General features: G+C 37.4%; 1 protein-coding gene across 4 annotated transcripts in view; it reads left to right on the forward strand.

The window, feature by feature from the left end:
• Positions 1-1068: 1068 nt before the first annotated feature.
• LOC110498435 (type II inositol 3,4-bisphosphate 4-phosphatase) overlaps positions 1069-27786 on the forward strand; it is a 258204-nt gene continuing 231486 nt past the window's right edge. For 3 of the 4 annotated variants that reach the window (XR_016483906.1, XR_016483907.1, XM_036933681.2), the window contains exon 1: positions 1234-1807. Coding sequence is in view for 2 of the 4 variants with exons in the window: in XM_036933681.2 (XP_036789576.1) it covers positions 1705-1807 (103 nt within the window). In the remaining 2 variants the exon portion in view is untranslated. Of the gene's footprint in view, positions 1808-27786 lie in introns of all 4 variants that reach the window. The other variant, XM_036933671.2, reaches the window with a different exon arrangement.

The following is a 27786-nucleotide window of genomic DNA, read 5'->3' on the forward strand; positions in this document are numbered from 1 at the left end:
TCAAGTATTTTTAGCCAGATCCTAATTGGTATGTTGAATTTTATGTTCCTTTTGATGGCATAGAATGCTCTTCTTGCCTTGTCTCAGATCCCTTCACAGCTTTGTATAGGTTACCTGATGTTTAGGCAAATCTCTCTCTCTCCCTCTCTCTCTCAATTAAATTAAATTCAAAGGGCTTTCTTGGCATGGGAAACATATGTTTACATTGCCCAAGCAAGTGAAATAGATAGTAAACAAAAGTGAAATAAACAATGTAACAAAAACCTCTAAGACTCACCATGTACTACAGTTGCACGCATACTTATTTTCCACTCCCCTCTCTCTCTTTCCCCTCCTTCTCTTCCCCCCCCCCTCTCTCTCTCTCTCTCTCTCTGAGGCTCTCTCTCTCTCTCTCTCTCTTTCCCCTCCTTATCTTCCCCCCCCCTCTCTCTCTCTCTCTCTCTCTTTCCCCTCCTTCTCTTCCCCCCCCCTCTCTCTCTCTCTCTCTCTGAGGCTCTCTCTCTCTCTCTCTCTCTCTTTCCCCTCCTTATCTTCCCCCCCCCTCTCTCTCTCTCTCTCTCTTTCCCCTCCTTCTCTTCCCCCCCCCCTCTCTCTCTCTCTCTCTCTGAGGCTCTCTCTCTCTCTCTCTCTCTTTCCCCTCCTTATCTTCCCCCCCTCTCTCTCTCTCTCTCTCTCTTTCCCCTCCTTCTCTTCCCCCCCCCCTCTCTCTCTCTCTCTCTGAGGCTCTCTCTCTCTCTCTCTCTCTCTCTTTCCCCTCCTTATCTTCCCCCCCCCCCTCTCTCTCTCTCTCTGAGGCTCTCTCTCTCTCTCTCTCTCTCTCTGAGGCTCTCTCTCTCTCTCTGAGGCTCTCTCTCTCTCTCTCTTTCCCCTCCTTATCTCCCCCCCCCCTCTCTCTCTCTCTCTCTCTCTCTGAGGCTCTCTCTCTCTCTCTCTCTGAGGCTCTCTCTCTCTCTCTCTTTCCCCTCCTTCTCTTCCCCCCCCCCTCTCTCTCTCTCTCTCTCTCTGAGGCTCTCTCTCTCTCTCTCTCTCTCTCTCTGAGGCTCTCTCTCTCTCTCTCACTCTCTCTATGTTTTCATGTGCTCTGCCGTATGCATCTGCTAGCTTCACCTGCTGCATGGCAGATCTCCCATAAGGAGCTCATCAGTCATGGTCTTGTTAATTGCCTTTCTTAGAGAGAGAGAGAAGAACAGAGAGGGAGCGAGAGAGAAAGGGGAGGGAGAGCGAGAGAGGAACACACAGGGAAAGAGAGAGTCCCCTGCTGCATTGCCTGGATCTAGCTGTGGCAGTGCGTTAGAGAGAGAGAGGAGAGAGAGAGAGAGAACGTCAGCGTCCCATCCTGCCTGCCTCCACCAGTCTAGTCTAGGTGCTCCATCTGACAGCACAAGATTGATGGATTGAGCTGTTTATCGCACCTAACATCAATTCTGTCCTGCCTTCTCTTTCATTCCCTGCCTCAGTCCCTCATTCCCTCCCTCCCACCCTTCCCTCCCTCCCCACTCTTGGAGCCCCACTTCCCTCTCTCCTCCGTTTTTAAAAGGCGTATTTTATGCTGCCAGAGAGAGCGGCACGACAGTGAGAGAGTGAGAGACGATCCTATCTGCCTCAAAGCCTTTCGCAAGGATTCGCAAGGAAGCGCTAGCCGGGACTGAGCTGGACTGGACCGTGGCATTCCTTGGAGGAGGAGGAGGAGGGAGAGCCGTGGATATGGAGGACGGTGGGACACGGCACCTCGGCCATGAGTGCAGGGTGGACATGATGGAAGAGGAGGGGGAGCCGCTGACCGGAGGAGATGGACTGACCGGAGCTGGTGAGCTCTACATTTACTGTAGATCATAGGCAGATCCAGGCTTCGGTGGCCAAAGTGCTGTCGTCCCCCCCCCCCCCCCCCCCCCCACAAATGATTAAACTAATTGCGTTCTAAACTGAAGATCCTGATTAGTTGATTATTGGAGTCAGGTGTGTTAGCTGGGGCTGGGGCAACAGTGTGACACCAATCAGGCCCCTGAGGACTGGAGTTGGCCTTCCCTGCTATAGATACAGCTTTCTTCTCTCTTTAGTTCACTCACTCCTTCTTAGAATGCTGCTCCTTCATCCTCTCCTCGTTCTCGCTGTCTATCTCATTCTTTCTTTCCCCCTCTCCTATTTGCTTTCTCATTCATTCTCTCTCTGTTTTCCTTTTACCTGTGTCCTCAATTATCCTCATCCATCCTCCACTAACCTCCACTCCTCATGCTCCACTTCTCTGCATTCTACCCCTCTGGACACAACTAACGTGAAATAAATAGAAAATGTCACCATGTCATTGAATTTGGTTTCAAAGTTGTGTGAAAACAATACACAATGTCCTTACTTTGATGACTATTTTCAAATCCAGTTTTCCACATTGATTCAACTTTTAATGTTTTTGTTGAAATGACGTTGAAAACAACGTTGTTTACTGGGCCCATCCATACGTAAAATGCATGCAGGCCTCACTGTAAGTCACTTTGGATAAAAGAGTCTGCTAAATAGCATATATTAATATTAGTATTATTATTTTATATTATATAGTATTGTTCCCTGGGGTAGAAAAAGGTGAATGCACAATGTACCTTCAAAGGTACACATAATGATTTCACATGGTACTGTTCGGTACCTTTTAGGGTACCGCTCGGCATGCTCTATTGCAGGGGGATTTTCAGAATTGTTTGTTTCAATATGTGTGTTTTTTCATGCAAATGGATTGATTGATCGTATGCTACACAAAGATAAATAACAAATATGTTTCTAAACTAATCCAATTTGTTGGTAGTTGGACTTCTTGTACCCGTTACTGAGATTGTTCCCATTTAGATTGTTAATCAATTTGTCTACCTTGGCAGTCATTCTAAATGCACCTTTTTTTATATCCTAACTCTGGCTGGATTCCAATAGGAATTAAAAAGCACTTTGCAAGCCAACATAATAAGACTTGCCTGATGTGGCCTGCAATCCAGCAGTTTCAGATCACTGTGATGGGGTAAAAATGGACTGTCAAAGTATGGCCTTATGATATATGTAATGTACTGTCATTAAGAGTTTAATTTCAATAATAGCATTTTCACTTAGATGAATGCAACAACCATGTCTCTGTCACTAGCAAACACAGTCATGGGTGGTACTGATAACTCTAAAATGAATCTGAAAGGCACCATGGGAAAAATGAAACTGCGGTTTTACACCCTACAGTGTTAAAACAACACCCCAGAACCTTTTAAGAGGTACATCTTTGCCACTTAAAAGGAACCATCTTGTCCCTTAAGGTACACTATTGGCTCTTTTAAGGTACAAACTGCAAGGGTACAACTATGTACCTAGAGTTAAAGGTACAAAGAATATACCTTACAGGGTACCACAACAGTGACAAGCGTTTGTACTCCTTTAAGAACAAATGTGTTTGTTTGTGTGTGTGTGTGTGTGTGTGTGTGTGTGTGTGTGTGTGTGTGTGTGTGTGTGTGTGTGTGTGTGAAGGATCCTAAAACCACCGTGTGGGCCAAACTGTTGTCACTAATAAGCTTTGGCAGAGGCAAAATACATCTCCCATGGTCATCACTCCAGGTGCATGATAATGAGATAAGCGTTGATTTCAGTGGTGGCACTGAGCCTCCATTCTGTCTCCTCCTGGGGCTGATGCCATGGCTCTTCAGGAGGACAAATACTGCAGTATTGTTAGCATCGTAGCATGTTAAACTCGGATGTCTTCCCTGAAGGCTAACAGCTAGTGATTGAAGCCTTTATGAAAATGAAAGAAGAATGAGGAACAAGGAGCGTACACACACACACACACACACACACACACACACACACACACACACACACACACACACACTCTCTCTATTTCGTTCCTCTCCTCATCACAGCTTATGGGATCAAGGGATGTTTTGAAATATATGTCAAAATAAGATAATTTCCTATCAAGTAAAGCTCTTTTTTCCCCTCTTCCTCCCTCCAGCCCAACTTTAAGTGGGTGTGTAATCAGTAATAATGAACACCTCTGCTCTGGACCTGTGCGTTCCAAATGGCACCCTATTCCCTTTATAGAACACTGCTTTTGACCAGGGCCTGTACGTATCCTATCCCATGTAGGGAGTAGGGTGCCATTTGGGACGCATCCGTTGAACACCTCCGGTTTTGTTTTCGCAAAGTGTGGAGGGGGAAACGGAAGAAGGGAATTGAACAAAGAAGGTAATTATAGAGCTACAGCGCCACAGACAGCTTGACAACCTCCCATTACCAATCACAAGGTGAATTTGTTTCTCTTGTCGCTGGGTTGACGAAGAAGATAAGAGGCAGTGGGAATAGCGTTGGGTGAGATGAGACAGGCTTGGCGCGTTCAGGTCACCTAGACTAGAGAGTTTGGTATTCATTGCGCCCACATGCTCTACATCAAAAGTCTAAAAGAGGTCATACAGTCACCTGTATGAATCATATCAGCATTGACTATACTCATGGGCCTATGTTATCGTAGTTTCTGTAAGGCGTGCGTACTGGCGGTAGAGAAGTCAGGCGCAGGAGAGCAAAGACTGTGTTACAACAGCACAGTTTAATGATAAAAATCACTGTGAACAAAAACAATATATACAATGGGACAAAAACCCCAGACATAACGTGCACAAGCACTTACAATAAACAATACCGGACAAGGACATGTGGGGACAGAGGGTTAAATACACAACATGTAATTGATGGAATTGAAACCAGATGTGTGGGAAGACAAGACAAAACAAATGGAAAATTAAAGGTGGATCGGCGATGGCTAGAAGACCAGTGACGTTGACCACCGAACGTCGCTTGAACAAGGAGAGGGACCGACTTCGGAGGAAGTCGTGACAGTTTCTGGCGCTATAAGCAGCATAATGGTGTTAGAAGCAGGATATAGCTTACAATTAGATAACCTCATTATCAATCCATTATGACCCAAGCTGTGAATACACAAATCCACCTTTAGAATCTAGGATTTGAACCTTTACTGGTCTGGATGTTACCACTTAACCCTCTGACGTCTATCCATCCCTCCTGGTTCACCAGTCTAAAACCACCTCATTAACATGCAACTTAACTGTTTTACGCCTCTTCATTAAACGTAGGTGACAAATCCTTCCACCACCATTAACTGTCTGTCCTCTCTCTAGTAGATCCCAGGGCCTTAATGTGACAGTAACTCATTCTCCCCATTGTACCACCACTTACGGTTATTGGGCCTTTTGTTAAAACATCAATCTCGTCAGGTGTGTGTCGGCAGCAGGCCGCGCTAGCTGCTGTCGTTCTGGTGATTGAATCATCAGCATAGTCCAGGTGTTCTTCTATAATGGCAATTTCTCCGGAAAAAGGAGAGACGGCAAGAGATTTTTTTTTCTCCCAAGTTTCAAATCCCACTGAGCCCTCGGCAGGCAGTGAATTATGGGTAATGCGTTCAATGCATTCCCCTACTCCTAGGTAAATTATATTAAAAGAAAAAAACATGACTGTGTCTTGGGCCCGGCCCCTTAAATGTAATATCTATTCATGAAAGGGATAAGCGAGGTGATTAAGATCATCGTAACAACGGCTGCTAACCCACGCCAGGGCTTTTCCAGGCTTCTCCTTCCCAGGGAATTGCTTCTTTTTCTCACCACATGGCTTTCGCTCGCTCGACACTCTGCAGGGGATGTAGGTGCGTGCAAAGTGGGAGGTATGGAGGGAGGGAAGGAGGAGGAATTTCTCTGGCATCATTTTGTGATAACTGTGAATGAGCAGCATTCCCATGTGGGTCTTCCTCCCGAGTTCCGACCTCCACCTTCCCACTTTCCTCAGAGTTACGGGCTCAGGACTCCGGCCCCAAGTGGTAAACACGTAGGAAGGGGAGGAAAGAGAGATGAAAGAGAGAGAGAGGAGGGAGGGAGGGAGGTTAAATGAGCATCTGTGAGACACAGACCCCCCCCCCCCCCCCCACACACACACAAGTCCTTGGAGGTTCATTAGGGCTGTCGTCCCAGAAAAATCAACTTGTGCACTTCAGAATACATTACCCCCTCCTTTCCCTCCCGCTCTCCCTCCCTCCTCCCTACACCAGAGCTATTATTTCTAGATTCATGTGAAACGTATCACAGATGGGCACACCTCATTTGGCGTGGCCCCCCTCCAGTGTGTGTGTGCTAGTCTGTGTGTGTGTGTGTGTGTGTGTGTGTGTGTGTGTGTGTGTGTGTGTGTGTGTGTGTCTGATTTGAGTGTATGCATGCCTGCATATGTGTTCGTAGTCTCCGGTGCATCTCCAAGGACCCCCCTTAGTGGTTTATTTCCATATTTATCACGCCAGAGGAGTAGCGTAAGTTGCACATTATACTGCACCTGTGTTTCTCTGTCTCTCCATGCTAATCCAACACACTGGAGTTGGGTCACCTGTTAGTTTATCAACTAGTCTAGTCTATACACCTGGCTAATTCTCTCCTGGTGCAATTAGAGTCAAACTAATTAGGAATTTGTTTGTCCACGGTTGGGAAATTCAATTCCTGTAAGGGGTCAATTACATAGTCCCTGGTAGTGGAAGTTGGTACAGCTTTGCAGGTGCATGGATTCTGTTCTCTATTGATGCATCATTTTGTAATGTGGTGTACAATTTAGAGGCAAGTCAATATCACCTTGGATAGTTGTTTAGCCACATCTTGACTTCAACAGTGAAAGTAGTATCTCTCTTGACTTTCTAAAATCTCTGTTGGCCTACAGTTGAATTATATGGGTTAGTCCTGTAGACCTACAGTTGAATTAAATGTGTTAGTCCTGTACACCTACAGTTGAATTATATGGGTTAGTCCTGTAGACCTGCAGTTGAATTAAATGTGTTAGTCCTGTAGACCCACAGTTGAATTAAATGTGTTAGTCCTGTAGACCTACAGTTGAATTAAATGTGTTTGTCTACAGTTGAATTAAATGGGTTAGTCCTGTAGACCTATAGTTGAATTAAATGTGCTAGTCCTGTAGACCTACAGTTGAATTAAATGTGTTTGTCTACAGTTGAATTATATGGGTTAGTCCTGTAGACCTATAGTTGAATTAAATGGGTTAGTCCTGTAGACCTACAGTTGAATTAAATGTGTTCGTCCTGTAGACCTACAGTTGAATTAAATGTGTTTGTCTACAGTTGAATTAAATGGGTTAGTCCTGTAGACCTACAGTTGAATTACAGTGCCTTGCGAAAGTATTCGGTCCCCTTGAACTTTGCGACCTTTTGCGACATTTCAGGCTTCAAGCATAAAGATATAAAACTGTATTTTTTTGTGAAGAATCAACAACAAGTGGGACACAATCATGAAGTGGAATGACATTTATTGGATATTTCAAACTTTTTTAACAATTCAAAAACTGAAAAATTGGGCGTGCAAAATTATTCAGCCCCTTTACTTTCAGTGCAGCAAACTCTCTCCAGAAGTTCAGTGAGGATCTCTGAATGATCCAATGTTGACCTAAATGACTAATGATGATAAATACAATCCACCTGTGTGTAATCAAGTCTCCGTATAAATGCACCTGCACTGTGATAGTCTCAGAGGTCCGTCAAAAGCGCAGAGAGCATCATGAAGAACAAGGAACACACCAGGCAGGTCCGAGATACTGTTGTGAAGAAGTTTAAAGCCGGATTTGGATACAAAAAGATTTCCCAAACTTTAAACATCCCAAGGAGCACTGTGCAAGCGATAATATTGAAATGGAAGGAGTATCAGACCACTGCAAATCTACCAAGACCTGGCCGTCCCTCTAAACTTTCAGCTCATACAAGGAGAAGACTGATCAGAGATGCAGCCAAGAGGCCCATGATCACTCTGGATAAACTGCAGAGATTTACAGCTGAGGTGGGAGACTCTGTCCATAGGACAACAATCAGTCGTATATTGCACAAATCTGGCCTTTATGGAAGAGTGGCAAGAAGAAAGCCATTTCTTAAAGATATCCATAAAAAGTGTTGTTTAAAGTTTGCCACAAGCCACGTGGGACACACAGCAAACATGTGGAAGAAGGTGCTCTGGTCAGATGAAACCAAAATTGAACTTTGGCAACAATGCAAAACGTTATGTTTGGACGTAAAAGCAACACAGCTCATCACCCTGAACACACCATGCCCACTGTCAAACATGGTGGTGGCAGCATCATGGTTTGGGCCTGCTTTTCTTCAGCAGGGACAGGGAAGATGGTTAAAATTGATGGATGGAGCCAAATACAGGACCATTCTGGAAGAAAACCTGATGGAGTCTGCAAAAGACCTGAGACTGGGACGGAGATTTGTCTTCCAACAAGACAATGATCTAAAACATAAAGCAAAATCTACAATGGAATGGTTCAATAATAAACATATTCAGGTGTTAGAATGGCCAAGTCAAAGTCCAGACCTGAATCCAATCGAGAATCTGTGGAAAGAACTGAAAACTGCTGTTCACAAATGCTCTCCATCCAACCTAACTGAGCTCGAGCTGTTTTGCAAGGAGGAATGGGAAAAAATTTCAGTCTCTCGATGTGCAAAACTGATAGAGACATACCCCAAGCGACTTACAGCTGTAATCGCAGCAAAAGGTGGCGCTACAAAGTATTAACTTAAGGGGGCTGAATAATTTTGCACGCCCAATTTTTCAGTTTTTGATTTGTTAAAAAAGTTTGAAATTTCCAATAAATGTCGTTCCACTTCATGATTGTGTCCCACTTGTTGTTGATTCTTCACAAAAAAATACAGTTTTATATCTTTATGTTTGAAGCCTGAAATGTGGCAAAATGTCGCAAAGTTCTAGGGGGCCGAATACTTTCGCAAGGCACTGTATATGGGTTAGTCCTGTAGACCTACAGTTGAATTAAATGTGTTAGTCCTGTAGACCCACAGTTGAATTATATGGGTTAGTCCTGTAGACCCACAGTTGAATTATATGGGTTAGTCCTGTAGACCCACAGTTGAATTATATGGGTTAGTCCTGTAGACCCACAGTTGAATTAAATGTGTTAGTCCTGTAGACCCACAGTTGAATTATATGGGTTAGTCCTGTAGACCTGCAGTTGAATTAAATGGGTTAGTCCTGTAGACCTACAGTTGAATTATATGGGTTAGTCCTGTAGAACCCAACATTTGAATTATATGGGTTAGTCCTGTAGACCCACAGTTGATCCCTGACAAGGGTATTTTCTAATCACCTTACAGACTATTCAAGTTTCATCACCAGTCATTTACATTTACGTCATTTAGCAGTGGGTCACTGTAGTATCATGTTATTAACATGTCACATAGTCTAAACACCAGTCACTGTAGTATCATGTCATTAACATGACACATAGTCTAAACACCAGTCACTGTAGTATCATGTTATTAACATGTCACATAGTCTAAACACCAGTCACTGTAGTATCATGTTCTTAACATGTCACATAGTCTAAACACCAGTCACTGTAGTATCACGTTCTTAACATGTCACATAGTCTAAACACCAGTCACTGTAGTATCATGTTATTAACATGTCACATAGTCTAAACACCAGTCACTGTAGTATCATGTTATTAACATGTCACATAGTCTAAACACCAGTCACTGTAGTATCATGTCATTAACATGTCACATAGTCTTAATGTTACACACCAGTCACTGTAGTATCATGTTCTTAACATGTCACATAGTCTAAACACCAGTCTTGGTAGTATCATGATATTAACATGTCACATAGTCTCAATGTTAAACACCAGTCACTGTAGTATCACGTTCTTAACATGTCACATAGTCTAAACACCAGTCACTGTAGTATCATGTTATTAACATGTCACATAGTCTAAACACCAGTCACTGTAGTATCATGTTATTAACATGTCACATAGTCTAAACACCAGTCACTGTAGTATCATGTTATTAACATGTCACATAGTCTTAATGTTAAACACCAGTCATGGTAATACCATGTTATTAACATGTTACATAGTCTAAACACCAGTCATGGTAATATCATGTTATTAACATGTCACATAGTCTAAACACCAGTCACTGTAGTATCATGTCATTAACATGTTACATAGTCTAAACACCAGTCACTGTAGTATCACGTTCTTACCATGTCACATAGTCTAAACACCAGTCACTGTAGTATCATGTTATTAACATGTCACATAGTCTAAACACCAGTCACTGTAGTATCATGTTATTAACATGTCACATAGTCTAAACACCAGTCACTGTAGTATCATGTCATTAACATGTCACATAGTCTTAATGTTACACACCAGTCACTGTAGTATCATGTTCTTAACATGTCACATAGTCTAAACACCAGTCTTGGTAGTATCATGATATTAACATGTCACATAGTCTCAATGTTAAACACCAGTCACTGTAGTATCATGTTATTAACATGTCACATAGTCTAAATACCAGTCACTGTAGTATCATGTTATTAACATGTCACATAGTCTAAACACCAGTCACTGTAGTATCATGTTATTAACATGTCACATAGTCTAAACACCAGTCACTGTAGTATCATGTTATTAACATGTCACATAGTCTAAACACCAGTCACTGTAGTATCATGTTATTAACATGTCACATAGTCTTAATGTTAAACACCAGTCACTGTAGTATCATGTTATTAACATGTCACATAGTCTAAACACCAGTCACTGTAGTATCATGTTCTTAACATGTCACATAGTCTAAACACCAGTCACTGTAGTATCATGTTATTAACATGTCACATAGTCTTAATGTTAAACACCAGTCACTGTAGTATCATGTTATTAACATGTCACATAGTCTAAACACCAGTCACTGTAGTATCATGTCATAAACATGTCACATAGTCTTAATGTTAAACACCAGTCACTGTAGTATCATGTTATTAACATGTCACATAGTCTAAACACCAGTCACTGTAGTATCATGTTATTAACATGTCACATAGTCTCAATGTTAAACACCAGTCACTGTAGTATCATGTTATTAACATGTCACATAGTCTAAACACCAGTCACTGTAGTATCATGTTATTAACATGTCACATAGTCTAAACACCAGTCACTGTAGTAGCATGTTATTAACATGTCACATAGTCTTAATGTTAAACACCAGTCACTGTAGTATCATGTCATTAACATGTCACATAGTCTTAATGTTAAACACCAGTCACTGTAGTATCATGTTATTAACATGTCACATAGTCTAAACACCAGTCACTGTAATATCATGTTATTAACATGTCACATAGTCTAAACACCAGTCACTGTAGTATCATGTTATTAACATGTCACATAGTCTAAACACCAGTCACTGTAGTATCATGTTATTAACATGTCACATAGTCTAAACACCAGTCACTGTAGTATCATGTTATTAACATGTCACATAGTCTTAATGTTAAACACCAGTCACTGTAGTATCATGTTATTAACATGTCACATAGTCTTAATGTTAAACACCAGTCACTGTAGTATCATGTTATTAACATGTCACATAGTCTAAACACCAGTCACTGTAGTATCATGTTATTAACATGTCACATAGTCTAAACACCAGTCACTGTAGTATCATGTTATTAACATGTCACATAGTCTAAACACCAGTCACTGTAGTATCATGTTATTAACATGTCACATAGTCTAAACACCAGTCACTGTAGTATCATGTCATTAACATGTCACATAGTCTTAATGTTACACACCAGTCACTGTAGTATCATGTTCTTAACATGTCACATTGTCTAAACACCAGTCACTGTAGTATCATGTTATTAACATGTCACATAGTCTAAACACCAGTCTTGGTAGTATCATGATATTAACATGTCACATAGTCTCAATGTTAAACACCAGTCACTGTAGTATCATGTTATTAACATGTCACATAGTCTAAACACCAGTCACTGTAGTATCATGTTCTTAACATGTCACATAGTCTAAACACCAGTCACTGTAGTATCATGTTATTAACATGTCACATAGTCTTAATGTTAAACACCAGTCACTGTAGTATCATGTTATTAACATGTCACATAGTATAAACACCAGTCACTGTAGTATCATGTCATAAACATGTCACATAGTCTTAATGTTAAACACCAGTCACTGTAGTATCATGTTATTAACATGTCACATAGTCTAAACACCAGTCACTGTAGTATCATGTTATTAACATGTCACATAGTCTAAACACCAGTCACTGTAGTATCATGTTATTAACATGTCACATAGTCTCAATGTTAAACACCAGTCACTGTAGTATCATGTTATTAACATGTCACATAGTCTAAATACCAGTCACTGTAGTATCATGTCATTAACATGTTACATAGTCTAAACACCAGTCACTGTAGTATCATGTTATTAACATGTCACATAGTCTAAACACCAGTCACTGTAGTATCATGTTATTAACATGTCACATAGTCTAAACACCAGTCACTGTAGTATCATGTCATTAACATGTCACATAGTCTTAATGTTACACACCAGTCACTGTAGTATCATGTTCTTAACATGTCACATAGTCTAAACACCAGTCTTGGTAGTATCATGATATTAACATGTCACATAGTCTCAATGTTAAACACCAGTCACTGTAGTATCATGTTATTAACATGTCACATAGTCTAAATACCAGTCACTGTAGTATCATGTTATTAACATGTCACATAGTCTAAACACCAGTCACTGTAGTATCATGTTATTAACATGTCACATAGTCTTAATGTTAAACACCAGTCACTGTAGTATCATGTTATTAACATGTCACATAGTCTAAACACCAGTCACTGTAGTATCATGTTCTTAACATGTCACATAGTCTAAACACCAGTCACTGTAGTATCATGTTATTAACATGTCACATAGTCTTAATGTTAAACACCAGTCACTGTAGTATCATGTTATTAACATGTCACATAGTCTAAACACCAGTCACTGTAGTATCATGTCATAAACATGTCACATAGTCTTAATGTTAAACACCAGTCACTGTAGTATCATGTTATTAACATGTCACATAGTCTAAACACCAGTCACTGTAGTATCATGTTATTAACATGTCACATAGTCTTAATGTTAAACACCAGTCACTGTAGTATCATGTTATTAACATGTCACATAGTCTAAACACCAGTCACTGTAGTATCATGTTATTAACATGTCACATAGTCTAAACACCAGTCACTGTAGTATCATGTTATTAACATGTCACATAGTCTCAATGTTAAACACCAGTCACTGTAGTATCATGTTATTAACATGTCACATAGTCTAAACACCAGTCACTGTAGTATCATGTTATTAACATGTCACATAGTCTCAATGTTAAACACCAGTCACTGTAGTATCATGTTATTAACATGTCACATAGTCTAAACACCAGTCACTGTAGTATCATGTTATTAACATGTCACATAGTCTAAACACCAGTCACTGTAGTATCATGTTATTAACATGTCACATAGTCTTAATGTTAAACACCAGTCACTGTAGTATCATGTCATTAACATGTCACATAGTCTTAATGTTAAACACCAGTCACTGTAGTATCATGTTCTTAACATGTCACATAGTCTAAACACCAGTCACTGTAGTATCATGTTCTTAACATGTCACATAGTCTAAACACCAGTCACTGTAGTATAATGTTATTAACATGTCACATAGTCTTAATGTTAAACACCAGTCACTGTAGTATCATGTTATTAACATGTCACATAGTCTAAACACCAGTCACTGTAGTATCATGTCATAAACATGTCACATAGTCTTAATGTTAAACACCAGTCACTGTAGTATCATGTTATTAACATGTCACATAGTCTAAACACCAGTCACTGTAGTATCATGTTATTAACATGTCACATAGTCTTAATGTTAAACACCAGTCACTGTAGTATCATGTTATTAACATGTCACATAGTCTAAACTCCAGTCACTGTAGTATCACTTTATTAACATGTCACATAGTCTAAACACCAGTCACTGTAGTATCATGTTATTAACATGTCACATAGTCTCAATGTTAAACACCAGTCACTGTAGTATCATGTTATTAACATGTCACATAGTCTAAACACCAGTCACTGTAGTATCATGTTATTAACATGTCACATAGTCTAAACACCAGTCACTGTAGTATCATGTTATTAACATGTCACATAGTCTTAATGTTAAACACCAGTCACTGTAGTATCATGTCATTAACATGTCACATAGTCTTAATGTTAAACACCAGTCACTGTAGTATCATGTTATTAACATGTCACATAGTCTAAACACCAGTCACTGTAATATCATGTTATTAACATGTCACATAGTCTAAACACCAGTCACTGTAGTATCATGTTATTAACATGTCACATAGTCTAAACACCAGTCACTGTAGTATCATGTTATTAACATGTCACATAGTCTAAACACCAGTCACTGTAGTATCATGTTATTAACATGTCACATAGTCTTAATGTTAAACACCAGTCACTGTAGTATCATGTCATTAACATGTCACATAGTCTTAATGTTAAACACCAGTCACTGTAGTATCATGTTATTAACATGTCACATAGTCTAAACACCAGTCACTGTAATATCATGTTATTAACATGTCACATAGTCTAAACACCAGTCACTGTAGTATCATGTTATTAACATGTCACATAGTCTAAACACCAGTCACTGTAGTATCATGTTATTAACATGTCACATAGTCTAAACACCAGTCACTGTAGTATCATGTCATTAACATGTCACATAGTCTTAATGTTACACACCAGTCACTGTAGTATCATGTTCTTAACATGTCACATTGTCTAAACACCAGTCACTGTAGTATCATGTTATTAACATGTCACATAGTCTAAACACCAGTCTTGGTAGTATCATGATATTAACATGTCACATAGTCTCAATGTTAAACACCAGTCACTGTAGTATCATGTTATTAACATGTCACATAGTCTAAACACCAGTCACTGTAGTATCATGTTCTTAACATGTCACATAGTCTAAACACCAGTCACTGTAGTATCATGTTATTAACATGTCACATAGTCTAAACACCAGTCACTGTAGTATCATGTCATTAACATGTCACATAGTCTTAATGTTACACACCAGTCACTGTAGTATCATGTTCTTAACATGTCACATAGTCTAAACACCAGTCTTGGTAGTATCATGATATTAACATGTCACATAGTCTCAATGTTAAACACCAGTCACTGTAGTATCATGTTATTAACATGTCACATAGTCTAAATACCAGTCACTGTAGTTTCATGTTATTAACATGTCACATAGTCTAAACACCAGTCACTGTAGTATCATGTTATTAACATGTCACATAGTCTTAATGTTAAACACCAGTCACTGTAGTATCATGTAATTAACATGTCACATAGTCTAAACACCAGTCACTGTAGTATCATGTTATTAACATGTCACATAGTCTTAATGTTAAACACCAGTCACTGTAGTATCATGTCATTAACATGTCACATAGTCTTAATGTTAAACACCAGTCACTGTAGTATCATGTTATTAACATGTCACATAGTCTAAACACCAGTCACTGTAATATCATGTTATTAACATGTCACATAGTCTAAACACCAGTCACTGTAGTATCATGTTATTAACATGTCACATAGTCTAAACACCAGTCACTGTAGTATCATGTTATTAACATGTCACATAGTCTAAACACCAGTCACTGTAGTATCATGTTATTAACATGTCACATAGTCTTAATGTTAAACACCAGTCACTGTAGTATCATGTCATTAACATGTCACATAGTCTTAATGTTAAACACCAGTCACTGTAGTATCATGTTATTAACATGTCACATAGTCTAAACACCAGTCACTGTAATATCATGTTATTAACATGTCACATAGTCTAAACACCAGTCACTGTAGTATCATGTTATTAACATGTCACATAGTCTAAACACCAGTCACTGTAGTATCATGTTATTAACATGTCACATAGTCTAAACACCAGTCACTGTAGTATCATGTCATTAACATGTCACATAGTCTTAATGTTACACACCAGTCACTGTAGTATCATGTTCTTAACATGTCACATTGTCTAAACACCAGTCACTGTAGTATCATGTTATTAACATGTCACATAGTCTAAACACCAGTCTTGGTAGTATGATGATATTAACATGTCACATAGTCTCAATGTTAAACACCAGTCACTGTAGTATCATGTTATTAACATGTCACATAGTCTAAACACCAGTCACTGTAGTATCATGTTCTTAACATGTCACATAGTCTAAACACCAGTCACTGTAGTATCATGTTATTAACATGTCACATAGTCTAAACACCAGTCACTGTAGTATCATGTCATTAACATGTCACATAGTCTTAATGTTACACACCAGTCACTGTAGTATCATGTTCTTAACATGTCACATAGTCTAAACACCAGTCTTGGTAGTATCATGATATTAACATGTCACATAGTCTCAATGTTAAACACCAGTCACTGTAGTATCATGTTATTAACATGTCACATAGTCTAAATACCAGTCACTGTAGTTTCATGTTATTAACATGTCACATAGTCTAAACACCAGTCACTGTAGTATCATGTTATTAACATGTCACATAGTCTTAATGTTAAACACCAGTCACTGTAGTATCATGTCATAAACATGTCACATAGTCTTAATGTTAAACACCAGTCACTGTAGTATCATGTTATTAACATGTCACATAGTCTAAACACCAGTCACTGTAGTATCATGTCATTAACATGTCACATAGTCTTAATGTTACACACCAGTCACTGTAGTATCATGTTCTTAACATGTCACATTGTCTAAACACCAGTCACTGTAGTATCATGTTATTAACATGTCACATAGTCTAAACACCAGTCTTGGTAGTATCATGATATTAACATGTCACATAGTCTCAATGTTAAACACCAGTCACTGTAGTATCATGTTATTAACATGTCACATAGTCTAAACACCAGTCACTGTAGTATCATGTTCTTAACATGTCACATAGTCTAAACACCAGTCACTGTAGTATCATGTTATTAACATGTCACATAGTCTAAACACCAGTCACTGTAGTATCATGTCATTAACATGTCACATAGTCTTAATGTTACACACCAGTCACTGTAGTATCATGTTCTTAACATGTCACATAGTCTAAACACCAGTCTTGGTAGTATCATGATATTAACATGTCACATAGTCTCAATGTTAAACACCAGTCACTGTAGTATCATGTTATTAACATGTCACATAGTCTAAATACCAGTCACTGTAGTTTCATGTTATTAACATGTCACATAGTCTAAACACCAGTCACTGTAGTATCATGTTATTAACATGTCACATAGTCTCAATGTTAAACACCAGTCACTGTAGTATCATGTTATTAACATGTCACATAGTCTAAACACCAGTCACTGTAGTATCATGTTCTTAACATGTCACATAGTCTAAACACCAGTCACTGTAGTATCATGTTATTAACATGTCACATAGTCTAAACACCAGTCACTGTAGTATCATGTCATTAACATGTCACATAGTCTTAATGTTACACACCAGTCACTGTAGTATCATGTTCTTAACATGTCACATAGTCTAAACACCAGTCTTGGTAGTATCATGATATTAACATGTCACATAGTCTCAATGTTAAACACCAGTCACTGTAGTATCATGTTATTAACATGTCACATAGTCTAAATACCAGTCACTGTAGTTTCATGTTATTAACATGTCACATAGTCTAAACACCAGTCACTGTAGTATCATGTTCTTAACATGTCACATAGTCTAAACACCAGTCACTGTAGTATCATGTTATTAACATGTCACATAGTCTAAACACCAGTCACTGTAGTATCATGTCATTAACATGTCACATAGTCTTAATGTTACACACCAGTCACTGTAGTATCATGTTCTTAACATGTCACATAGTCTAAACACCAGTCTTGGTAGTATCATGATATTAACATGTCACATAGTCTCAATGTTAAACACCAGTCACTGTAGTATCATGTTATTAACATGTCACATAGTCTAAACACCAGTCACTGTAGTATCATGTTCTTAACATGTCACATAGTCTAAACACCAGTCACTGTAGTATCATGTTATTAACATGTCACATAGTCTAAACACCAGTCACTGTAGTATCATGTCATTAACATGTCACATAGTCTTAATGTTACACACCAGTCACTGTAGTATCATGTTCTTAACATGTCACATAGTCTAAACACCAGTCTTGGTAGTATCATGATATTAACATGTCACATAGTCTCAATGTTAAACACCAGTCACTGTAGTATCATGTTATTAACATGTCACATAGTCTAAATACCAGTCACTGTAGTTTCATGTTATTAACATGTCACATAGTCTAAACACCAGTCACTGTAGTATCATGTTATTAACATGTCACATAGTCTTAATGTTAAACACCAGTCACTGTAGTATCATGTCATAAACATGTCACATAGTCTTAATGTTAAACACCAGTCACTGTAGTATCATGTTATTAACATGTCACATAGTCTAAACACCAGTCACTGTAGTATCATGTCATTAACATGTCACATAGTCTTAATGTTACACACCAGTCACTGTAGTATCATGTTCTTAACATGTCACATTGTCTAAACACCAGTCACTGTAGTATCATGTTATTAACATGTCACATAGTCTAAACACCAGTCTTGGTAGTATCATGATATTAACATGTCACATAGTCTCAATGTTAAACACCAGTCACTGTAGTATCATGTTATTAACATGTCACATAGTCTAAACACCAGTCACTGTAGTATCATGTTCTTAACATGTCACATAGTCTAAACACCAGTCACTGTAGTATCATGTTATTAACATGTCACATAGTCTAAACACCAGTCACTGTAGTATCATGTCATTAACATGTCACATAGTCTTAATGTTACACACCAGTCACTGTAGTATCATGTTCTTAACATGTCACATAGTCTAAACACCAGTCTTGGTAGTATCATGATATTAACATGTCACATAGTCTCAATGTTAAACACCAGTCACTGTAGTATCATGTTATTAACATGTCACATAGTCTAAATACCAGTCACTGTAGTTTCATGTTATTAACATGTCACATAGTCTAAACACCAGTCACTGTAGTATCATGTTATTAACATGTCACATAGTCTCAATGTTAAACACCAGTCACTGTAGTATCATGTTATTAACATGTCACATAGTCTAAACACCAGTCACTGTAGTATCATGTTCTTAACATGTCACATAGTCTAAACACCAGTCACTGTAGTATCATGTTATTAACATGTCACATAGTCTAAACACCAGTCACTGTAGTATCATGTCATTAACATGTCACATAGTCTTAATGTTACACACCAGTCACTGTAGTATCATGTTCTTAACATGTCACATAGTCTAAACACCAGTCTTGGTAGTATCATGATATTAACATGTCACATAGTCTCAATGTTAAACACCAGTCACTGTAGTATCATGTTATTAACATGTCACATAGTCTAAATACCAGTCACTGTAGTTTCATGTTATTAACATGTCACATAGTCTAAACACCAGTCACTGTAGTATCATGTTATTAACATGTCACATAGTCTTAATGTTAAACACCAGTCACTGTAGTATCATGTCATAAACATGTCACATAGTCTTAATGTTAAACACCAGTCACTGTAGTATCATGTTATTAACATGTCACATAGTCTAAACACCAGTCACTGTAGTATCATGTCATTAACATGTCACATAGTCTTAATGTTACACACCAGTCACTGTAGTATCATGTTCTTAACATGTCACATTGTCTAAACACCAGTCACTGTAGTATCATGTTATTAACATGTCACATAGTCTAAACACCAGTCTTGGTAGTATCATGATATTAACATGTCACATAGTCTCAATGTTAAACACCAGTCACTGTAGTATCATGTTATTAACATGTCACATAGTCTAAACACCAGTCACTGTAGTATCATGTTCTTAACATGTCACATAGTCTAAACACCAGTCACTGTAGTATCATGTTATTAACATGTCACATAGTCTAAACACCAGTCACTGTAGTATCATGTCATTAACATGTCACATAGTCTTAATGTTACACACCAGTCACTGTAGTATCATGTTCTTAACATGTCACATAGTCTAAACACCAGTCTTGGTAGTATCATGATATTAACATGTCACATAGTCTCAATGTTAAACACCAGTCACTGTAGTATCATGTTATTAACATGTCACATAGTCTAAATACCAGTCACTGTAGTTTCATGTTATTAACATGTCACATAGTCTTAATGTTAAACACCAGTCACTGTAGTATCATGTTATTAACATGTCACATAGTCTAAACACCAGTCACTGTAGTATCATGTTCTTAACATGTCACATAGTCTAAACACCAGTCACTGTAGTATCATGTTATTAACATGTCACATAGTCTTAATGTTAAACACCAGTCACTGTAGTATCATGTTATTAACATGTCACATAGTCTAAACACCAGTCACTGTAGTATCATGTCATAAACATGTCACATAGTCTTAATGTTAAACACCAGTCACTGTAGTATCATGTTATTAACATGTCACATAGTCTAAACACCAGTCACTGTAGTATCATGTTATTAACATGTCACATAGTCTTAATGTTAAACACCAGTCACTGTAGTATCATGTTATTAACATGTCACATAGTCTAAACACCAGTCACTGTAGTATCATGTTATTAACATGTCACATAGTCTAAACACCAGTCACTGTAGTATCATGTTATTAACATGTCACATAGTCTCAATGTTAAACACCAGTCACTGTAGTATCATGTTATTAACATGTCACATAGTCTAAACACCAGTCACTGTAGTATCATGTTATTAACATGTCACATAGTCTAAACACCAGTCACTGTAGTATCATGTTATTAACATGTCACATAGTCTTAATGTTAAACACCAGTCATGGTAATACCATGTTATTAACATGTTACATAGTCTAAACACCAGTCATGGTAATATCATGTTATTAACATGTCACATAGTCTAAACACCAGTCACTGTAGTATCATGTCATTAACATGTTACATAGTCTAAACACCAGTCACTGTAGTATCACGTTCTTACCATGTCACATAGTCTAAACACCAGTCACTGTAGTATCATGTTATTAACATGTCACATAGTCTAAACACCAGTCACTGTAGTATCATGTTATTAACATGTCACATAGTCTAAACACCAGTCACTGTAGTATCATGTCATTAACATGTCACATAGTCTTAATGTTACACACCAGTCACTGTAGTATCATGTTCTTAACATGTCACATAGTCTAAACACCAGTCTTGGTAGTATCATGATATTAACATGTCACATAGTCTCAATGTTAAACACCAGTCACTGTAGTATCATGTTATTAACATGTCACATAGTCTAAACACCAGTCACTGTAGTATCATGTTATTAACATGTCACATAGTCTAAACACCAGTCACTGTAGTATCATGTTATTAACATGTCACATAGTCTTAATGTTAAACACCAGTCACTGTAGTATCATGTTATTAACATGTCACATAGTCTAAACACCAGTCACTGTAGTATCATGTTCTTAACATGTCACATAGTCTAAACACCAGTCACTGTAGTATCATGTTATTAACATGTCACATAGTCTTAATGTTAAACACCAGTCACTGTAGTATCATGTTATTAACATGTCACATAGTCTAAACACCAGTCACTGTAGTATCATGTCATAAACATGTCACATAGTCTTAATGTTAAACACCAGTCACTGTAGTATCATGTTATTAACATGTCACATAGTCTAAACACCAGTCACTGTAGTATCATGTTATTAACATGTCACATAGTCTAAACACCAGTCACTGTAGTATCATGTTATTAACATGTCACATAGTCTAAACACCAGTCACTGTAGTATCATGTTATTAACATGTCACATAGTCTCAATGTTAAACACCAGTCACTGTAGTATCATGTTATTAACATGTCACATAGTCTAAACACCAGTCACTGTAGTATCATGTTATTAACATGTCACATAGTCTAAACACCAGTCACTGTAGTATCATGTTATTAACATGTCACATAGTCTTAATGTTAAACACCAGTCACTGTAGTATCATGTCATTAACATGTCACATAGTCTTAATGTTAAACACCAGTCACTGTAGTATCATGTTATTAACATGTCACATAGTCTAAACACCAGTCACTGTAATATCATGTTATTAACATGTCACATAGTCTAAACACCAGTCACTGTAGTATCATGTTATTAACATGTCACATAGTCTAAACACCAGTCACTGTAGTATCATGTTATTAACATGTCACATAGTCTAAACACCAGTCACTGTAGTATCATGTTATTAACATGTCACATAGTCTTAATGTTAAACACCAGTCACTGTAGTATCATGTTATTAACATGTCACATAGTCTTAATGTTAAACACCAGTCACTGTAGTATCATGTTATTAACATGTCACATAGTCTAAACACCAGTCACTGTAGTATCATGTTATTAACATGTCACATAGTCTAAACACCAGTCACTGTAGTATCATGTTATTAACATGTCACATAGTCTAAACACCAGTCACTGTAGTATCATGTTATTAACATGTCACATAGTCTAAACACCAGTCACTGTAGTATCATGTTATTAACATGTCACATAGTCTAAACACCAGTCACTGTAGTATCATGTCATTAACATGTCACATAGTCTTAATGTTACACACCAGTCACTGTAGTATCATGTTCTTAACATGTCACATTGTCTAAACACCAGTCACTGTAGTATCATGTTATTAACATGTCACATAGTCTAAACACCAGTCTTGGTAGTATCATGATATTAACATGTCACATAGTCTCAATGTTAAACACCAGTCACTGTAGTATCTTGTTCTTAACATGTCACATAGTCTAAACACCAGTCACTGTAGTATCATGTTATTAACATGTCACATAGTCTTAATGTTAAACACCAGTCACTGTAGTATCATGTTATTAACATGTCACATAGTCTAAACACCAGTCACTGTAGTATCATGTTATTAACATGTCACATAGTCTAAACACCAGTCACTGTAGTATCATGTTATTAACATGTCACATAGTCTCAATGTTAAACACCAATCACTGTAGTATCATGTTATTAACATGTCACATAGTCTAAACACCAGTCACTGTAGTATCATGTTATTAACATGTCACATAGTCTAAACACCAGTCACTGTAGTATCATGTTATTAACATGTCACATAGTCTAAACACCAGTCACTGTAGTATCATGTCATTAACATGTCACATAGTCTTAATGTTACACACCAGTCACTGTAGTATCATGTTCTTAACATGTCACATTGTCTAAACACCAGTCACTGTAGTATCATGTTATTAACATGTCACATAGTCTAAACACCAGTCTTGGTAGTATCATGATATTAACATGTCACATAGTCTCAATGTTAAACACCAGTCACTGTAGTATCATGTTATTAACATGTCACATAGTCTAAATACCAGTCACTGTAGTATCATGTCATTAACATGTTACATAGTCTAAACACCAGTCACTGTAGTATCACGTTCTTACCATGTCACATAGTCTAAACACCAGTCACTGTAGTATCATGTTATTAACATGTCACATAGTCTAAACACCAGTCACTGTAGTATCATGTTATTAACATGTCACATAGTCTAAACACCAGTCACTGTAGTATCATGTCATTAACATGTCACATAGTCTTAATGTTACACACCAGTCACTGTAGTATCATGTTCTTAACATGTCACATAGTCTAAACACCAGTCTTGGTAGTATCATGATATTAACATGTCACATAGTCTCAATGTTAAACACCAGTCACTGTAGTATCATGTTATTAACATGTCACATAGTCTAAACACCAGTCACTGTAGTATCATGTTCTTAACATGTCACATAGTCTAAACACCAGTCACTGTAGTATCATGTTATTAACATGTCACATAGTCTTAATGTTAAACACCAGTCACTGTAGTATCATGTTATTAACATGTCACATAGTCTAAACACCAGTCACTGTAGTATCATGTCATAAACATGTCACATAGTCTTAATGTTAAACACCAGTCACTGTAGTATCATGTTATTAACATGTCACATAGTCTAAACACCAGTCACTGTAGTATCATGTTATTAACATGTCACATAGTCTTAATGTTAAACACCAGTCACTGTAGTATCATGTTATTAACATGTCACATAGTCTAAACACCAGTCACTGTAGTATCATGTTATTAACATGTCACATAGTCTAAACACCAGTCACTGTAGTATCATGTTATTAACATGTCACATAGTCTCAATGTTAAACACCAGTCACTGTAGTATCATGTTATTAACATGTCACATAGTCTAAACACCAGTCACTGTAGTATCATGTTATTAACATGTCACATAGTCTAAACACCAGTCACTGTAGTATCATGTTATTAACATGTCACATAGTCTTAATGTTAAACACCAGTCACTGTAGTATCATGTCATTAACATGTCACATAGTCTTAATGTTAAACACCAGTCACTGTAGTATCATGTTATTAACATGTCACATAGTCTAAACACCAGTCACTGTAATATCATGTTATTAACATGTCACATAGTCTAAACACCAGTCACTGTAGTATCATGTTATTAACATGTCACATAGTCTAAACACCAGTCACTGTAGTATCATGTTATTAACATGTCACATAGTCTAAACACCAGTCACTGTAGTATCATGTTATTAACATGTCACATAGTCTAAACACCAGTCACTGTAGTATCATGTTATTAACATGTCACATAGTCTAAACACCAGTCACTGTAGTATCATGTCATTAACATGTCACATAGTCTTAATGTTACACACCAGTCACTGTAGTATCATGTTCTTAACATGTCACATTGTCTAAACACCAGTCACTGTAGTATCATGTTATTAACATGTCACATAGTCTAAACACCAGTCTTGGTAGTATCATGATATTAACATGTCACATAGTCTCAATGTTAAACACCAGTCACTGTAGTATCATGTTATTAACATGTCACATAGTCTAAACACCAGTCACTGTAGTATCATGTTCTTAACATGTCACATAGTCTAAACACCAGTCACTGTAGTATCATGTTATTAACATGTCACATAGTCTTAATGTTAAACACCAGTCACTGTAGTATCATGTTATTAACATGTCACATAGTCTAAACACCAGTCACTGTAGTATCATGTCATAAACATGTCACATAGTCTTAATGTTAATCACCAGTCACTGTAGTATCATGTTATTAACATGTCACATAGTCTAAACACCAGTCACTGTAGTATCATGTTATTAACATGTCACATAGTCTTAATGTTAAACACCAGTCACTGTAGTATCATGTTATTAACATGTCACATAGTCTAAACACCAGTCACTGTAGTATCATGTTATTAACATGTCACATAGTCTAAACACCAGTCACTGTAGTATCATGTTATTAACATGTCACATAGTCTCAATGTTAAACACCAGTCACTGTAGTATCATGTTATTAACATGTCACATAGTCTAAACACCAGTCACTGTAGTATCATGTTATTAACATGTCACATAGTCTAAACACCAGTCACTGTAGTATCATGTTATTAACATGTCACATAGTCTTAATGTTAAACACCAGTCACTGTAGTATCATGTCATTAACATGTCACATAGTCTTAATGTTAAACACCAGTCACTGTAGTATCATGTTATTAACATGTCACATAGTCTAAACACCAGTCACTGTAATATCATGTTATTAACATGTCACATAGTCTAAACACCAGTCACTGTAGTATCATGTTATTAACATGTCACATAGTCTAAACACCAGTCACTGTAGTATCATGTTATTAACATGTCACATAGTCTAAACACCAGTCACTGTAGTATCATGTTATTAACATGTCACATAGTCTTAATGTTAAACACCAGTCACTGTAGTATCATGTCATTAACATGTCACATAGTCTTAATGTTAAACACCAGTCACTGTAGTATCATGTTATTAACATGTCACATAGTCTAAACACCAGTCACTGTAATATCATGTTATTAACATGTCACATAGTCTAAACACCAGTCACTGTAGTATCATGTTATTAACATGTCACATAGTCTAAACACCAGTCACTGTAGTATCATGTTATTAACATGTCACATAGTCTAAACACCAGTCACTGTAGTATCATGTTATTAACATGTCACATAGTCTAAACACCAGTCACAGTAGTATCATGTCATTAACATGTCACATAGTCTTAATGTTACACACCAGTCACTGTAGTATCATGTTCTTAACATGTCACATTGTCTAAACACCAGTCACTGTAGTATCATGTTATTAACATGTCACATAGTCTAAACACCAGTCTTGGTAGTATCATGATATTAACATGTCACATAGTCTCAATGTTAAACACCAGTCACTGTAGTATCATGTTATTAACATGTCACATAGTCTAAATACCAGTCACTGTAGTATCATGTTATTAACATGTCACATAGTCTAAACACCAGTCACTGTAGTATCATGTTATTAACATGTCACATAGTCTTAATGTTAAACACCAGTCACTGTAGTATCATGTTATTAACATGTCACATAGTCTAAACACCAGTCACTGTAGTATCATGTTCTTAACATGTCACATAGTCTAAACACATGTCACTGTAGTATCATGTCATAAACATGTCACATAGTCTTAATGTTAAACACCAGTCACTGTAATATCATGTTATTAACATGTCACATAGTCTAAACACCAGTCACTGTAGTATCATGTTATTAACATGTCACATAGTCTTAATGTTAAACACCAGTCACTGTAGTATCATGTTATTAACATGTCACATAGTCTAAACACCAGTCACTGTAGTATCATGTTCTTAACATGTCACATAGTCTAAACACCAGTCACTGTAGTATCATGTTATTAACATGTCACATAGTCTCAATGTTAAACACCAGTCACTGTAGTATCATGTTATTAACATGTCACATAGTCTAAACACCAGTCACTGTAGTATCATGTTGTTAACATGTCACATAGTCTAAACACCAGTCACTGTAGTATCATGTTATTAACATGTCACATAGTCTTAATGTTAAACACCAGTCACTGTAGTATCATGTCATTAACATGTCACATAGTCTTAATGTTAAACACCAGTCACTGTAGTATCATGTTATTAACATGTCACATAGTCTAAACACCAGTCACTGTAGTATCATGTTATTAACATGTCACATAGTCTAAACACCAGTCACTGTAGTATCATGTTATTAACATGTCACATAGTCTAAACACCAGTCACTGTAGTATCATGTTATTAACATGTCACATAGTCTAAACACCAGTCACTGTAGTATCATGTTATTAACATGTCACATAGTCTTAATGTTAAACACCAGTCACTGTAGTATCATGTCATTAACATGTCACATAGTCTTAATGTTAAACACCCGTCACTGTAGTATCATGTTATTAACATGTCACATAGTCTAAACACCAGTCACTGTAGTATCATGTTGTTAACATGTCACATAGTCTAAACACCAGTCACTGTAGTATCATGTTATTAACATGTCACATAGTCTTAATGTTAAACACCAGTCACTGTAGTATCATGTCATTAACATGTCACATAGTCTTAA

This window comes from Oncorhynchus mykiss, chromosome 10 (assembly GCF_057628025.1).
Source record: "Oncorhynchus mykiss isolate SJ-2025 chromosome 10, ASM5762802v1, whole genome shotgun sequence".
Taxonomy (NCBI): Eukaryota; Metazoa; Chordata; class Actinopteri; order Salmoniformes; family Salmonidae; genus Oncorhynchus; species Oncorhynchus mykiss.